Source organism: Electrona antarctica (genome assembly GCF_951216825.1).
Source record: "Electrona antarctica genome assembly, chromosome: 4".
NCBI lineage: Eukaryota > Metazoa > Chordata > Actinopteri > Myctophiformes > Myctophidae > Electrona > Electrona antarctica.
Window position 1 is genome coordinate 19,993,783 of NC_136809.1, and position 18,202 is coordinate 20,011,984.

General features: G+C 39.4%; 1 protein-coding gene across 1 annotated transcript; it reads left to right on the top strand.

Annotated features, from left to right (window-relative positions):
* The first annotated feature begins 13,735 nt into the window (after positions 1–13,735).
* Positions 13,736–15,439, top strand: LOC306921641 (GTP-binding protein Rhes-like). Its single transcript, XM_079498868.1, has one exon. It carries the CDS (start codon positions 13,992–13,994, stop codon positions 14,616–14,618), a length of 627 nt encoding a protein of 208 aa, XP_079354994.1. The 5' UTR covers positions 13,736–13,991; the 3' UTR covers positions 14,619–15,439.
* Positions 15,440–18,202: the final 2,763 nt, after the last annotated feature.

Below are 18,202 nucleotides of genomic sequence, written 5' to 3' on the forward strand. Positions count from 1 at the left end.
GGTTTCAGATATTTAATAGATATTTATGTTTGGTTTGTGTTGTTATTCAGCATTATTATTATTGCATTGTTATTCAGCATTCAATATCTCCACTGCCCTTCTCACACATGCACTTGTCGACATCTACGTACAATGTCGTACATTACTGATTTTGATTGTGTCAGTCCATTTATGTTATGTTTATAAATTAATTAGAGCCTTCCTAATTCTTCGTCTCTCATTTGGTATGTCCTTTGAGCCAGGTGGTGACAGTGGTATAGATTTCCATTATGGGCTTTAGGATACACTGTTGTGTCTGTCTGCCTCCATTACTGCAGTAATTGGCACAGAGACACAATAACAGATAATTACCATCATTCTGTGTAGTCCAGTGAATGTCCAGTGACTCATCCTCTGTCCAGCAGCATTGATATGAAACATGCAACGCAGCATGATGCAGACTCTTAAATGATGCATGTTTGGTGTTTCTGGGGCAATCGTGCATAGTATGATTGGGCAGACTGGGGAAATAAATGGGTCAAAGAAAAGTGTGTATATCCGTGTGATGACACAAAGGAAACCTCACGTGTACCTTTCTTCTATAAACCCCTTTCAACCTGGTGTCCCTACTTGTCTACTTTTGCTACTCAGCATACGATAAAGTATAATAGCGGTTAGAGAGAAAAAGGTTGTAGTTTAGAAGAGAAGACTGTTAATTTGATCATTGGTAAAGGCTTTTAAAAGCTTTGGGAAGACAAAGGGACCGGATATTCTTTCGTGGTTCCATGCTACTACTATAGAAAAACAACATCAGGAGTTTGTGTTCATGACTTCATGGCCATTAGGTAGGACAGCAATCAAGCACATACTGTACTCGCTGCTTGACAACTCTCGTGAGAAATCTGGAAGAGAACTGTTTTAGAAACAGTGTCAGATTTGTTTTATTTCAATGTAAAGACTGTTTGTTCTGCTTTGACACCAGCTGTGAAAAACAACAGATTAACAGCTGTTCATCCTTGCTCTGTGACAAACGCTATGGGACGTATACAGTATGTATTATGGGTATCACTTAGAATAACTATCCGTTATAACTAGTTAATAGATAATTCATAAACTGTTAGTTTATTAGTTATTAATAACTTGTTAAGCATTTAATAGTTAATAACAGTTAATTAATAACTACCGGTATGTCTAATAACTACTAATAGATTGTTTATAAAGCATTAGTTAGAGTTATTAATGTATTTTTAAATATTTGTTAACAGTTAGTTAAGGAGTTATATAACCATGCACTAAACAAGTTACAACCAATTGTGTTTGTGTAGACCCTCAACAAAGTGGATGTACCACGTTGGATTCTAACCCACAACCTCCGCGGTGGTGCATGGACGGGGACTTTACCACTGCGTCACCCGATCGCCTCACACACCTTCTCAGCACGCATTAAATCACATACCTGCTTTTGAGAAAATTCTGGCTTCATCTCTGTGTAAATGGTGCAATTATAGTGCCTTTATCCAAAGCGCTTTACAATGTGCATTACATTCAGGAAACCATGCAAGGCACAAACCCTTCTCACCCGGAGAAATTAGGGGTTCAGTGTCTTGCTCAAGGACACCTAGGCACCAACTGTGGGGGAGCCTGAGATAGAACTGGGAACCTACACCGTTACCACCTTGTCAATCATATATCTATCCTCTAGCCATGTGGGAACAGAGCTTTGACACATCAACTGATCACCAGGCTGAATGCAGAATGACAGGCCATATGAATGCTGCTGACTCACACATGTGTGCAAGCTCTCTCTCGCAATCTCCCTCTTAGCTTAGAATTAAGTACGGTAATACTTTCTACTCAGTCACAAAATCTGTCATACACACAAATTAATAGACCTTGTTAGATAGAGCACATTACACTTATCTTTATTTATCATTACATCTCATTATATCACTACATTATCATTACATCTTTGCACTTGCACTATAGTGGCCTGTTAATTTAGAGGTGATTGTCAGAAGTTCACAAGCGAGATATTTGCAGTCCTCGACTAGTACTATACCTCGAGCACCGTCCTGCTGACGGTAGCAATGGTTCTGTCCTCCGTGTTGAATGCCATTACTTTTGTCGTCTTGTGCCACAGTAACACAAAAATGAATGTAAACAGCCACACATTATCTTAAATTATACACAGTCAAATCCTCAGTTATGATCTCATTGTGTAGGTCAGGATGATTGAGATGATGTACAGTACACAACGCAATAATTTTGTTCTGCTACCGATTTTCCAAACAAATGGATTTCAGCATCCACTGGGGAATGGCGTGGGCAGCCTGTGACGTCAGTCTATGAAATACAATATGCCAGGACTCAAACTTTTAGAAGGAAGCGAGAGCAAGCACTCAGTTGAATAATTCCACGTAATAGTGTAACAGGTGCACGGTTCTGGAAGATATACACTGTGAGAATAAATACCAGCACTCACGTTGTGACTCAAACTTTTACCACCCGACCAGAGCCCCATTGAAACCATTTCAAATTTTAAATAGTGAATGCACTTCTGCTGTGGCCTACTGTATGTGGTGCAAATCAGTCCAGTGGTTCACGAGATTACCTCCAGAGTCCAGACACAGACAGACCCTCTTCTATAGATGGTTATACTCCTGCAGAACCACGCCATAAAAAGACACAATCACGGACTCCTCCACCAGTCCTCTGAACACAATCCTTCAACACAATCTGCATCTGCTTATCACACAAGCACGTGGCAATGCATCCACATTCAAAAGATCCCACATTAACATAATGCCTACCAGCCATTTCTTTATTCTCCCCCTGCAGTTTACATCCCATCAACATGCATAATTCACAATTCACTGCTTTGTGGATTTCCTCTGGTTCGTTTAAAAGTTGCTGGTGCGGGAGAGTTCATTGCTTGTTAAGTTTTGCTTGTTATTATGCCCAGAGAGACACCTGCAAACCATTGGGTCAGAGAATATATTATCAAGACAGAGGGGAGTATGTCTGTTTACTCTGATAAAGCTCAGTGGTGGCTTGTCTCCTCTCTCATCTTTTCACACATAGTGGTGCCAATCTATGAGCCCCTCCACATGACTTCTCTGATCCCCATATCTCAACTGTTTTAAAAATGTTCAAACAATTAATTCTCCCTACAGGGAGTTGAATTGACTACAGTATGTACCGTCATCAGCCTTTAATGCCCCATGATGATGCTGTAACTTAAGCAGAAAGTGTTTGCTTTGCTTTTCTCTTTCAAAGTTTGACCACCCAAGACTCGATCACACATAATCACATTTACAGCCAATATTAACAGGGAACTATTCAAGATTGATCCCGTTAATTGATCCCTTTAAAATTCAAAGGAATTGTGAGCCGAGTTGATCGATTAGGCTAAAAATGTCTGATAATATTTCCAAACAAAATCAAAGGCTCCATTTATAATCCTTGTCTCAGTCATTGGTAACTAAATGTATTATCTACAGGCACCTGATAACACTGACTTTGCAAAGACAGCAGTGCATGGAGAATGAGTCCAGCAATGTACGGTGATATGCATCCTCATCATCGGTGACATAATGATCGTGGCACACATCCTGTGAGACCAGCAATAAGAATGACATTGTAATTTACAATATGTTAACGATTACAGCAGCATAAGTGCTTCGTGTCTGGCTGAAATGGTAGGAAGGATGTTTGATCTATTATAAACTTACAGGAAAGGAGGAAACTGTAAACACACAAGTGGTTCCTACTTTGGAACAAAACTGGCCCCATGTGTGACCATAAAGACCAAAACATGACCTAAATAATGCTGTCAGGTCGTCTACTCTTCCATTCACATTACATCGTTTCCCTGTAGATGTCTTTTCATTAGGGGTGAAGCACAAAGTGCATAGGAACTAAATCCGTTTTATTATTATGGAGGTCTGGCCCTTTTTGCAGTACTTTCATATAACCACCAGATTATGAGACTTACATGTACTGCGGAGTCAGTAGGATACAACAGCAGTGACAACACAGAAGTGTGTGTGGGAAGGAATTAATTGTCATAACAACTAAATTGGGGGGACAAAGGGGGTAAACAAGAATGACTGTCATAACTGCCAGGTGCAACAAGTTCTTGTAGCGCCCGTTTTCCTTCGTTGTTCAGACTATCATTGGCTTTGGAGGCAGCCAATCATGACTAGGTCGCTAGTAAGGTCGCTAGGAGTCAGCCAATCATGACTAGGTCGTCACTAAAGTCGTCTTTACGGCTGTGAGTAGTGGTGAAGAATGATCAAGAACACTTCCATGGGTCGTTGCATCAGTGAAATACTCTCTCCCTACCCCAGCCAAGTTCTGAATTATATTAGGCTTTTTATTACCTTTGCAATTAAAGGGTTAGTTCAGATTTTTTTAACTTAAGTTGTATGAAATACTTGCCATTAATATAGTGGTTGCAACTGTATTAATTGATTGCCCGAGTCCCGTGGTGGGAGTGTTGCTCTGGTTTTGGTGAAATATCAAGTAGTTCCGGTCATTTTGTGGGGGGCACTGGGGGCCACGCAGTAAAAGTAAATGAATTCACAAAACTAACGTAATTTGTATTGTTGACCTATTTCTAAAATATTAGTGCAACTTCCGTTCTTTGTTTACCCCTCTATCACACAGAACTATGTTTTTTGTGTCCATATCACTACGCCCAAAAAATAGTTCCATGTGATAGAGGGGTCAAAGTTGAACGAAAGTCGCGCTAATATTTTAGAAATAGGTCAACAATACAAATTACGTTCGTTTTGTGGATTAATTTACTTTTACTGCGTGGCCCCAGTGCCCCCCACAAAATGACCGGAACTACTTAATATTGACCAAAACCAGAGCAGAAATCCCACCATGGGACTCGGGCAATCAATTAATACAGTTGCAACCACTATATTAATGGCAAGTATTTCATATAACTTAAGTTAAAAAAATCTGAACTATCCCTTTAAGGGTAAAATTCATGAATTGCATATTATTTTATTTAAAGGTCGTCATTCATATTTCCTAACTCTATTGTAGGAGCCATAGTGTGATCTATTCTACATGCAAAGTCTAGGGTTTTGAGTATGTCACTTTATTGGGCACTGCACTGGTACTAGGTGGTGGGTGTGGTCACTGGGGCTGGGCGCTGCCACGCTAATAACTACAGGCGTCTACCTGGCTGGAACTAGAGTTGAGGAAGTTGGACGGAGAGGGGGTGAGCTGGGAGCCGACATTTTCTGTTGACCGCAACAACGCCTTTTAACATCCACGGTATAATAGTTGGGTGTAACTGTTGTACTTTACCTGCGCTGAGAAGAATAAAAGGTCAAACTGACGGCTTGGAGTGGACCTGAATTATTTTACGTGCGCGTCATACAAGTGTCTACTACTCTCATGCTTAGCTCCTCGGCTCACGGCTGTTGAACAGCCTACAGCCGCAATATCTATTATAGAATTAACCTCGCGTCACCAGGCTTTCCACCTCGGAGGAAAGCCTGGCCTGTGTTCCAAAATCGCCGTGTGAACCGGTCTGGTGCGGATGGTAAAATACGTCATGTTGTAGTCAATGATTTGTAGTCATCTGGCAGGAAACCACAAGGTGGTATCAGAAATACACAAAATAAGTCCCTACGATCATAATTTTAGGGCTTACCCAATAAAATACAAATAAATAGTCTCTGGAATGTACAACTACACTGCAAATAAACTACACTGTAACTTTCTGCATTGACAACAGAAAGTTACCATCCACTCCCGACCGGATCATGACCGGATCATGAACCCGAAATGATTGAGGACTCAGAGAGTTGTGTGTTTTATATATGTTTTTATTTATTATTTTATTTGTTTACAGATGTATGGGAATGGGGAATTATTTACACTTAAGGGACAGTTCACCATTTTTTTTACTTAAATTGTATGAAATACTTGCCATTAATATAGTGGTTGCAAGTTGCAACTGTATTATTTGATTACCCGTGGTGCCCCGTGGTGGGAGTTCTGCTCTGGTTTTGGTTGTTTGATTGAAATATTTATTAACAGTTTGCAGAATTACAGTACATTTCAAGCACAAACTCAATACAAAGACTGTTAACTGTGAGTGGACGACCCAATTAAGCATTACACTTGTTTACAAGAGGGTCCACCTTGTTCAATTCATCAAAACATTTAGAGACGTACAAATAGACACTTCTATATAGTCAAAGAACAGAACAGGAATTCATCATAAAGGAGGTAAAAAGGGAAAAGAAACATATACAGTAAGGGGAAAAAGGGGTGGGTGGGGGGAGGGATTCAGATTTTTACGGGGGCCAGTTTCGAATTGCAGCCGTCCGTAGGTGCCCTTTGAGAGCAGTTTTGAAGGAGTCAAGGGATTCGCATGTCTTAATGACTGTTGGTAGGGCGTTCCACATTTTGGTGGCATAGGAGCCACCAAAATGTTCCTCTCATTTTGTGGGGGGGAGGGGGGGGGGGTGCACTGGGGCCACACATTTAAAGTAAATTAATCCAAATTCTGAACTATCCCTTTAACCCATTGATGCCTGAGGCCGAATCTGGAAACGCCTTCTAGGGCCTGACCTAAGGTTTCTAAAAACCTTCAAATTCGGATTAATAATTTTTTAAATAGTTATGTTGCTACATGTATAGCAATAGCTGATGAGACGCAGGGAGCGCGCCGGCATCAAGGGTAGAACAACGTATACGTTGCATCAGGCATCAATGGGTTAAGCCTCTTTCACTCATATATATTGTTGGGGCCATGTCAAGGAAATTAATCCAAAACGCAACCTAATCAAACAGACCAAACTGACCTAGATAGTTACTTACTTGTTCTTGATTCTAATGATTATGTATACTATGTTTTTTATACTTTGTCTACTGTGAAGCACTTTGGTCAATTTCGGTTGTGTAAATGTGCTATATAAATAAAGGTTGATTGATTGATTGATTGATCTACATGTAAGAACAGACAAACTCCTGTTGTGTGCTACATGTAAATGTAGATTTCGTATATATTTCAATAGGTAGAGTCTGTGTGGTTCCTTGTCGAATTGTGTCCCTAAATAGGTGACAGGTAGTCTTTGTGATTTCCTGTAAATGTAGATAGGCCCAACACAAATTTGAATAGGTCTAGAGTTTGTAATCCGTAAAGTGATGTAATGATCTTTTGTTCTTGCTTTTTTCTTGTATTGTTTTAATTTTGACCCCGCCTCATTTTAATTTGTTTTTGGTCATGATTTTGATCTTATCGTTGTTAATGTTTATTTAATTTGATGTCATGAATGTGCTATACAAATAGTTTATTATAATGTGTGAAAGGGCAACACCGTACAGTGTCCTGAAATCATTATCCTTGTTCAGAGAGTTCATGTAGTTCATGCTTGCATGCTTATCTATTAATCTGTTGATTGCTACATACACTTGTATTTTGAAGTATGGGGAAATATGTCAAAGGATACAATTACAAGGATGTTTACCTCCAGAGAACTGCAATGGCATGCAAGTAAGATTTAACATTTGATAATTAAAATATCCTCATTCGTTGAGGTTAGAAATCAGGTTTAACAGGATTTTCTTTAGTTTTAGTGCCTGTGCTGCGCCAAAGGCCTATATAGGCTTTTGAAACGTTCAACTCTTAATGCTGCTAACGACCTGCATGGCTTGGAATAATTGTGTTTGCACAGCATTATCTTTAAACCAAAATAAAAGATCAAATTTACAAAATAGGGGACATCTGTTTTATTTCTTTGGATTATTTTACTTTGAGTAGTTTGTCTTCTGTATTTTATTGCTGTATATGAATGTATAATTGACTCTACATGTTGAGTATTGTTTTCTGTATCTCTGCTACATTGAAAATGAGGGCCTGGCCCTAAAATGTACTCAGTCTCAGAGTTTAAATAAAGCTTATGATGATGAAGATGAGGAAATAGCAAGAGGAGTAGGCCTAACTGATGATGAAGATGAGGAAATAGCAAGAGGAGTAGGCCTAACTTAAATTAGAAATACAGGAGGGCTGCATATGGCAGAACTGTCTTGATCAAAAATGATCATTAAACACAGAACAATGCCCGAGTGGGACTTAACATGTTTATTCTGCATCATAGAAGATGATCAGCAAAACAAAACTAAATAATTGTAAGATACTAAAACATGGGGAAACACAAACAGAAAGGAAATTAATAACAGATCCATTCATGCATGTTGATGAGGAAATGAATCGCTACATTCCAAGTATGCGTGCGGGTGTGCAGAAAGGGGGCAGGTCTAAATAAGATGTATCTTCTTCCTGCTCCTTTTCTGGTATGGAATATGTAAAAAAGTAAGTACAAAGTAAAAATGAATATAATCATGTAAAACCATAACTGAAATGAAATAAATAAATATGAAAGATGCATGTCAAAAGCAATATTGCAAAAGCTGATACTGTACTGTGGTATCATGCAGTGACTATACAGTCACACCAATGCTCTGGCCTTCGGCTACAGCAGCTAATATCAGCTGGCAGGTCAGTGAAGGGGCATCCTTTCCCCCCCCGACAGCAAAAGGAACACACTGGCTCTCAGTAGTACACACAGTAAATCCCAATGTTCATGTATCTCTGGAAGTGAAAAAAAAAGTGTGCCTTTGGGTTGATTTTTCACTTAAACTGATAAGGTTTTCAAATAATTGTAGTGGAGTAAAAACTACAATATTGCCTCAGAGAAGTAGTGGATGATGAATATAAGAAACATGGACATACTCCAGTAAGGTAAAAAAAAGAAAAAAGAAAAATTGTACTGTACAGTACAGTACTTGAGTAAATGTAGGTACCGGTACCTTTCACCACTGCACAGTAAAATGCAAAATACAATTATCAGCAAACATCTCTGTCTAACTTTATTGATCCTGTGGGGAAGTTCATCCTCCCACATGAGCACCTGGGGCTCCAGCTCCGATTATATAAAGTCTTGGTCAAGGGCATTGGCAGGAAGGAGTATGTTCCTATGTAGGTTACCACAGACGTTCAGCTGTTACATAACACTACAAAATACCTGAAAATTAATATATTGTTTATGCCGTTTATTTTACATGTGTACAGTGTAAACTTGAAACATTATTGTACTGTAAAAAATTCTCTTTTCCCTTGATCTTTATCAGTATAATAGTATTAGTTTACTATAATTAGATTAATACACGATAATCAACAAACACTTTCATTTAGAACACACCCAAATCAAATCATACAAATACGTGTTCAATCCTAGCTTGTTTATCAGACATCAAGTGTTGGATGTCCCAGAACTTCCTCCAGCTAAATGACTCTAAATCAGAAATCCTCTTCTTTGGCCCCCCACATTCCATCCCCGCTTTCCAGTCACAGCTTGGCAATCTGTCCAATAACATAACAAATGCAGCCCGTAATCTAGGCGTGATGTTCGACTCCAGTCTCTCATTTAATCAGCAAGTCACTAAGGTTGTCCAATCCTGTTTCTTCCAACTCCGTAATATAGCAAAAATAAAATCATTCATCTCATTCCCTGACCTTGAGAAGGTAATCCATGCTTTCATCACAACACGCTTAGATTATTGCAACTCACTATATTCCGGACTCAATAAAAAAACTCCCGTCTTCAAATGGTCCAGAACTCAGCAGCCAGATTACTAACCAATTCCAGAAGGCGTGACCACATTACCCCTGTCCTCGCCTCCCTCCACTGGCTGCCTGTTCATTTTAGGATTGATTTTAAAATTTTAATTACCACTTTTAAGGCACTAAATGGCTTGGCCCCCATCTATATACAAGATTTGCTGGAGCCCCATAGGCCAACACGTAGCCTTAGATCGGCAAGCAAGGCGCTCCTGGTAGTTCCAGCTACCCAGCGTGTCACCATGGGTGACCGGGCTTTCTCGGCCCGTGCACCTAAACTGTGGAATGCCCTACCAGAGGCCCTAAGACAAATCACCCTATTGAGCTCTTTTAAATCACAGCTAAAAACCCACTTGTTCACGATGGCTTTTACTTAAATTATTGATTGTTTTATTTTGTGTTCACCTGTTTGTATTAATATTGCTTATTGTTGTTGTTTTATTCTACTACTGTATTTTAACCTGTATTGGAAAGCACTTTGTAACATTGTTTTAAAAAGTGCTTTATAAATAAAGTTTATTATTATTATTATTATCATTCAATCAACGCAAGCGGCATAAACAATATTAGTTTGCCTCTCCTACAAAAATAAAAGTTACAAGTTACTGTCACGCATAAGGCATTCATAAAGAATCAAACTCATATGAAGTGAGTGGCGCCTCACATCTTTATACAAACATCGTACTCTGTTAAAGTTGCTCTAAACAATAGCCTATAGTAAAATATATATGTAGTTCTTCATGTGGGAATATTTGCATTACTTATGCACTCCCGTCTGATTGGACAATATGTTGTCCAATCAGAAAAGGGACTTTTGGGATTACAGAAAAGGTTATAAAGAAAGTCCATTGAACTCAATGAACAAAAAAAATCCCACCCGTGTGAAGTGAGGGGCACTCTTGTCATCATACATCATCACATTCTGGCCAATCGCAATTTGCGTCCTCACTTTTCCGTCTTCACATTTCTATCCTCAGACTCCTCACTTTTTGAGTGGTGCAAACCACTCCAACAACCAGTTTTGTCTGTATGTTTGTGTACATATGTGTGTATACATGTATATATTTGTTTAAGTTATATGGGTAAAAGCAAAAGGGGGGTAGGGGTTTAATAAGTTTTATACTTCACCCTACTCCTTTTCGGACATTGGTGTATTTTTTTTCTTGTTTCAGTTTTGTTTTAATGTATTTGATTTCAAATAATGTTCGAAATAAACTCATTCATTCATTCATTCATGTTTTTCTTTTATTGTGTTAATTTTGACCCGCCTCATTTTAATTTGTTTTTGGTCATGATTTTGATCGTTTTTAAAGTTTATTTAATTGGATGTCATGAATGTGCTATACAAATAGTTTATTATAATGTGTGAAAGGGCAACACCGTACAGTGTCCTGAAATCATTATCCTTGTTCAGAGAGTTCATGTAGTTCATGCTTGCATGCTTATCTATTAATCTGTTGATTGCTACATACACTTGTATTTTGAAGTATGGGGAAATATGTGCAGTGTCAAAGGATACAATTACAAGGATGTTTACCTCCAGAGAACTGCAATGGCATGCAAGTAAGATTTAACATTTGATAATTAAAATATCCTCATTCGTTGAGGTTAGAAATCAGGTTTAACAGGATTTGCTTTAATTTTAGTGCCTGTGCCATGGTCACTGACATTACGTCACTGACATAGCTGATCAGACTATATAAGACCTTCGCACCACTCAGTTCACACGGGTGTGATTTCATTATCCTTAATATGTACTTTGCTCAGCCAATCAAATCATCGCTATGATTCATACAAAGACAGGCATAGGAGGGACTAGCACCCCTCAAAAAAGGGTAACAAAAACACGTTTACTTTAGGTGACTTAGAACAATAGTGTGTTTCCTACAGCAACCACACAATAATAAAAATACTAGACCAGTGCCCGGCTGTAGAGCACAGAGTTGGTAACGATGGAAGTTGGAGATCCATGCCCCACCCAATGCAATACCCGTTGTACCCGTGTCAGAGTACCCGTTCCACCCATCTGTCTGTGTCCCTTTTATGCCCAATGGAGATTTCTGTATCTGTCGCTCTGTCCCTTTATTCCTATATATGGAGTACTGTGTCAGGCATGCCCAAATATGGAGTGTTACTGTGTTGTGATGTCAGAACATATATGGAGCATGGGCAGAGGCCTTTTGTGGCAGTTCTGGACAACCGTGGGTGCGACCGACTCAACACTGGGCAAAGCAAACTTACGTACACCACCACACACACACTTGGTGCATTTATAAATGTAGATAGATGTTTGGTTCTTCATGACAATGAGTTTATTAGTGCCGGTCAGGGCATTCTGGAGCTCTGATTGAAATTCCACAGTGGTGATACATCCTTCCCCCCACTGTGGGTCAGAGGGAGGACGAGTGGACTAAATCACCTCCTATGCTGTATTGTATCCCAGAGCGGTCGGCTGCCTGTCAAAAACGGTACTCTCGCAAGGCATGTGTACTGTACATCTTCGTCTGTATGGTGCATGATATAGGGAGCTGCACAGTGTTCCCTGGGGCCCACTAAGGTTCGTTCCCTGGTGCATAAATGGACGAGATGGTCATAGTCAGTGAGACAACTGTGGTCTCAGGAGAAATGCATTTCCCCTATACATAAACTGTGATATAATAGGGAAGGACAGGGACAATTTGGTCCGAAACGTTTAGAGGCAATGCATCACCTCTAATTGGATGCTGAAGACGGATGGCTTATAATGAAGGTGAGTCACGCAGACTAATGGACTAGACTAAATTACATCATGCACTGCAAGTAAGAATCCTCTAGTAGGCCTACAGCGCCGCATCAGTCCTGAGACTTGTTAAGAAACAATCCAAAGATTTTCCGCTCTGCTTCTGCAGCTGTCAATGTATGCATTTACTTGTTGGTCACTTCATTAATACAAAACCTACAAAGCCATATTATTATAAAGCCTTAATAAATTAAGAGTCATTTCAGCACTTGATCTATATTAAATTTAATAGAAACCCCTTCTTTCATTTCTACCAACATGAACAATATTACAATATGGAAATGTCCAATAATCTTGCTTTGAAGGCGATATTTGTTCTGCACGCTACCTCACAAGTCCAAGATTGAATTATCCACTGAGGTAAATGATTTATCATGTCTCTGATAAGCGTATTAGCATTCCTTTCACTCTTGGCTGCTTAATTTACATTATTCATACAGTAGTAGTGTCAGAGCATGACATGTAACAGATGGTCAAAGTACTATTTAATAATGAGCTGAGACTAAATCAAAACAGTAGACTATACAGTCAAGAAAGACAATGTCAAGTCAAGGACACACAAATTAAACCCACTGAGCATTGTTTTAGTCTATTAGACGCCTAAATGGCCGTCTAGGCATAGATTAGACGTTCAAACAAAGTAGTTTCAACGTCTATTTATAGACGGTCTATATTTAGATCTTGATTAGCCAGTCTATTTTTAGACCGTCTCTTAATCTAAGCCTAGACTGCTAAAAAAAAACTTTCATTTTTAGACAAATCTTTTAGACAGCAAATTAGCCGTCTAAAAGCCGACTATTGCTCAGTGGGAAATGTATTGTGCCAGAGCCCCACATGATACAAGAGTTGTGCTTAAAATGTTTCAGAAATATTCAAACATTAAAAATAAATGCAAGATGTCACGATTATTATCTAAAGGCTGATAGGGTTACGCTTTTGTTGGGGGAACCCAAGGACCCCTGGGTGTCCAGTTTGAAAACCACTGGTCAAAACTATCCTCATCATGGAAAGTAATTTCCCTCAATGCTGTAGAATCAAGCTTTAATGACATGAAAATGAATAGAAACATTTCCCCCACTGAAATTATAATCACAGGCAGCATCTCTACACTCCTTTTGTCATATTCACTTCCTTATTCCTCCTCCTGAACTGCATGGTCCCCTAACCGAATTTGCATGCTGCCCTGTTATTGGCTGCCTGGATATTAGACTTCATCAGGTTGCCAGGAGCCCATTGGTTCAAACCAGAAGAGGGCATGGAATCCCCCACCAACAACAAGCATAAAAGGCAGCGTGTGCACGGAGGCTGCACACTAGTCATGTTTGCAAGGCTTTATCAAAACCCTGCTTTCAGTTACTACTGCCAGTGAATACAACACTGGCATATGAAGAAAGAAAGGCTTTAAAAAGAAAACTAATTTAAAATACTTTGCTGAGGAAAGAATTCCAGGCCAAATTTTTCACTTTTAACCAAAATAATTATATGCATACATTTTGTAGGAGTTAGAACATCTTTAACGTGAATTTAATTCAGGCTCATCTAAGCAAGGAGCATCAACAGTAGAAAGAAAGCATCATCAGCATGTCTCTGGCAGTGAAAGAGAAGACCCAGGTTCGAGTGGTGTTTCTGGGTGCAGCAGGAGTGGGCAAGACTGCCCTGATCCGGAGGTTCCTCCAGGACACCTTTGAAACTAAACACCGCCGCACGGTGGAGGAGCTGCATAGCAAGGTGTACGACATTGGCGGGGTCAAGGTGACGGTCGAGATCCTGGACACGAGTGGCAGCTACTCATTCCCGGCCATGCGTAAACTCTCAATCCAAAACAGCGACGCCTTCGCTTTGGTGTACGCCGTGGATGACCCAGCGTCACTGGAGACGGTCAAGAGCCTCCGAGATGAGATCCTGGAGGTCAAGGAAGACAAGTTTGCGCCAATTGTAGTGGTGGGGAACAAGGCGGACCGGGAAGTGGAGCGCCAGGTGTCCAGCGAGGACACGTTGTCGACCGTAGAGCTGGAATGGAACAACAGTTACTTGGAGGCCTCGGCCAAAGAGAACTCCAACGTGGTGGAGGTGTTCAAGGAGCTCCTTCAGCAGGTCAACCTGCCCAGCCGCCTAAGCCCTGCGCTGCGCAGACGTAGGGAGACCTTCCCCAAAGAAAGAAGCTTCCGGCCGCCCATGAACAAGACCAACAGCTGTATTTTATCATAAACTGAGACACTGTAAGACGAGATGTGATGGACAGATTCGGAACGGAAGACGAGAGATCATGAGACCTAAACAAAGATGTGTTGTGTGTATCAGCCAAAAAGAAGTGCTGGACAGAAGTGAGGACTGAGCAGAGATGCTTGATCGTAGTGGGTGTGACTGTGAGGAGGCTGAAAATATATTGTGAAATAATGCTGCAAATGCTGTAGTTTGTTTCCTACATATGCAGGTGCAATGTGTTGCTTTGCAATACAATCTGAAACCGAGGCAGATAGTAAAAATTAACTCTGACTTTGACACGGTACAAGGGAGTGAAGAGGGGAAAAAAATGAGAAAGGCATTTATACCACTCATGTTTACTTAAAGTATACAATGTTGCTGCTTATTTGGTGACATGCTGCTGGTGTTTAGATCAATGTATAGCTTTTCTATTTGCATTTCATGTTGATCTATAACAAGGGATTTGGAATGTACAACAAAATGTTGGACTTTTGTATATATGCATTTGGACTGTTGCAAACAAAATGTGGAAAAAGATATTTAATGTCCTGCGGTTTAATGTAAAGAAGAAAACGTAGCATATTATTGTTTACATTTTTTAATCCAATATCTGCAATTAATTTGTCATCAGGTATGATATTGTGTTTGTCAAAATAAAATTAAAATAAAAAAATATGTGGTGAAATGCAGATAGTTCATGTCAATGCACTTTTCTTTTTAAAATAACTTTTATATATTCTTTATTTCTTAAATGGTTTTGCTGTGAATTTTACAAATGGATATAAAGGCTTAATAAATGAAATAAAGACAAATTGTAAATCTATGAAAGTCTCACAAGTTCATTCACGCTTCAATTGTATGCAAAGGTTGTGGAAAAATCTGAAATCTCATGAACATTTAACATATATTTTCTGGTGCACACGGCGCAGTATAATTAGAAATAACTAATGCAAATCTACTGTGCTCGTCATACTGGCCTACATCCACTTGGTACACAAAACACACCTAATCCGCTATGTCTATGACATAGTCACTATTCAACAATGCATCTCCGTTCCATTGATTTGAGTTTTCATGCTCACTTTAAATTCGAAAAAAGGTTGTTACTGAATAAATCACATTTGTGGTTTTAAAGTGACCTGAAATAAATCTGTGTTTTGCATTTGATTTGATTTGATTTTGATTTGATGAATTGAACATGGTGGACCCTGTTGTAAACAAGTGTAATGCTTAATTGGGTCGTCCACTCACAGTTAACAGCCTTTGTATTGAGTTTGTGCTTGAAATGTACTGTAATTCTGCAAACTGTTAATACAATTTTCAATCAATCAATCAATCATTGATGTTAGGAAGTATGGTTCTTGTAGGTGTATATCACCCTCTGCTGGCTAGAAGAAATACTACATTTTCTCTTAACCCATTCTGGGCGGGAACCCCTTTTGGTGTTAGCATTATGTTATGCTTTGGCTATTGAAAAATAGCAGATCTACAAGCTCATAGCGCGCCACCGAGTGGCGCGCTACGAGCTTGTAGGTCTGCTATTTTTGAAAAATCAAAGAACGACAATGACATAGAAACATAGCTTTTTCAGAAAACTGTCAGGATGTACAAGACATTTTTAGAATCTGATCTCAGGGTGTGCTTCCTCCATACTGAAAACACAGTTCATTCAATAATACCCGGCCGGCCTTAGTGAGTTTTAGCATAACAAATATTTCATGCTACACCTCTAGTGATACAAACACCATGACACAGCTGTATACAAAATAAAATTAAAGGTTTTCATACTAAATGTCAGATATGCATCTTTCAAACAGATGACAAGTTGGTCCATAAATGTGCAAAGCACAGACATGTGTGTGCTGCACAGAGGTCCATGCACATCCCCCTCTCTCCATCAGATAGGAAGGACTGAACTAAATTTCCTGTTTCATTTTGAGGAAGTGGCCTAGTAAGCGTTGGGTCTCTAGTTCCTCTTTCGGTCCAGTTTTAACAGCTTTTTGCACACTGCCTGTGTTCATTCACACGCTACAATGGAGAAGGCCTAACAGCTTCGGCCACAGCCATGCAGGTGTGTGGACTCATCTTATTACTAATGCTGCAATGTATGATATATTGACAGGTATACATTTTACATCTCACTGTTATTTTCCATGAGTAGCCTATTGATCAGTTATTATCATTCAATTCTTTATTAGAGGCTGCAGTCAGAACAGTCAACTTTGTGTTTCTTTAAAAGGTTAAGAGATGTCTTGTCCACATTTTCCTTGTTTACACTCAGCAGTTTACATCATTTAACCATTGTTTTTAAAAGGCTTTGCCGTGTTTTATCAGTGTGCCAATTAATTCACTTAATGAGTGATGTCCAAACGAGTGATGTCCAAAATGTCCAAACGTCTTTGCCCCTGGACTTGGTCAAAGCTCCTCAGCAGACGAATTGAATCCTGAGGCGTTTAGAACAAGTTCACGGTTCTGGACACAGACAGTCCTGCTCTATTATTCACTGCAGTGGAACGGCCGGTTGTGTTCAAATAGATTTGTTGTGGGAGAATTATTCAATGAACTTAACTAAAAGCCAGAACAATGCTGAGACAAGCGTGATATTACGAACCACACATGGTCTTGTTCCTCCTTTATGAAACAGCAGAGCACAGGCTAAAGTGATAATACACAACACATGAGAACAGGATTCTATTTGATCAACTCCCTTGTTTTCCCAACAACACTTATGGAATACTTTCATTACCGCAAGCAAGGAAATATCTTGTTATGATGTGGGTCAATTTATTAATGTATGTATTAAGTAGCCATGTAATAAGCGGGATGTCTGCCTAGGTGGTCATTGTCTGGATATAATTCACCTTCAGGTGATTAACCACCTCTGCGCTCCTGAAAAACCTCTGAATTATCTCCCGACAATGACCACCTAGGCCTTTTCTAAATCAAGTTTACATTTATATATATACAATATATGACATTTGCAGGGGTTTTACAACCTTTTCCAATGCTTATAAATCAGATGTATGGCTTACATTGATTGAAGCTGAGATGTTATAACCTGGCACAGCCATAATGGTCACTATACAGAATGGACCTGCACAACGCAGCTGCTATGCAAGTACGGTAACAGTTTAGAGATGGCATGCTCTCCCATGCCTTTCAAACAAGAGGCCTAATGGGTTACTGAAACTGGTACTGAAAGTTGTTTCAGTTTCAGGACTGTGCTATTAATCCACCCACACTACAGGTTAAGCTTGGACTTCAAACTTGTGCTATTAACACATTTTGACCTGAGATCAGATTCTAAAAATGTCTTCTACATCCTGACAGTTTTCTGAAAAAGCTGTTTATGTAGGTCGTTCTTTGATTTTTTTAAAATAGCAGACCTACAAGCTCGTATCTGCTATTTTTCAATAGCTAAAGCATAACATAATGCTAACACCAAAAGGAGTTTCCACCCAAAATGGGTTAATCCACCCACACTACAGGTTAAGCTTAGACTTCACACTTGCACTGCATCTACAAACTAAATTTGCAGGTCAGAGTGCCATAGTTAAAATGCATAATGTTCAAAGTAAGACAGAACC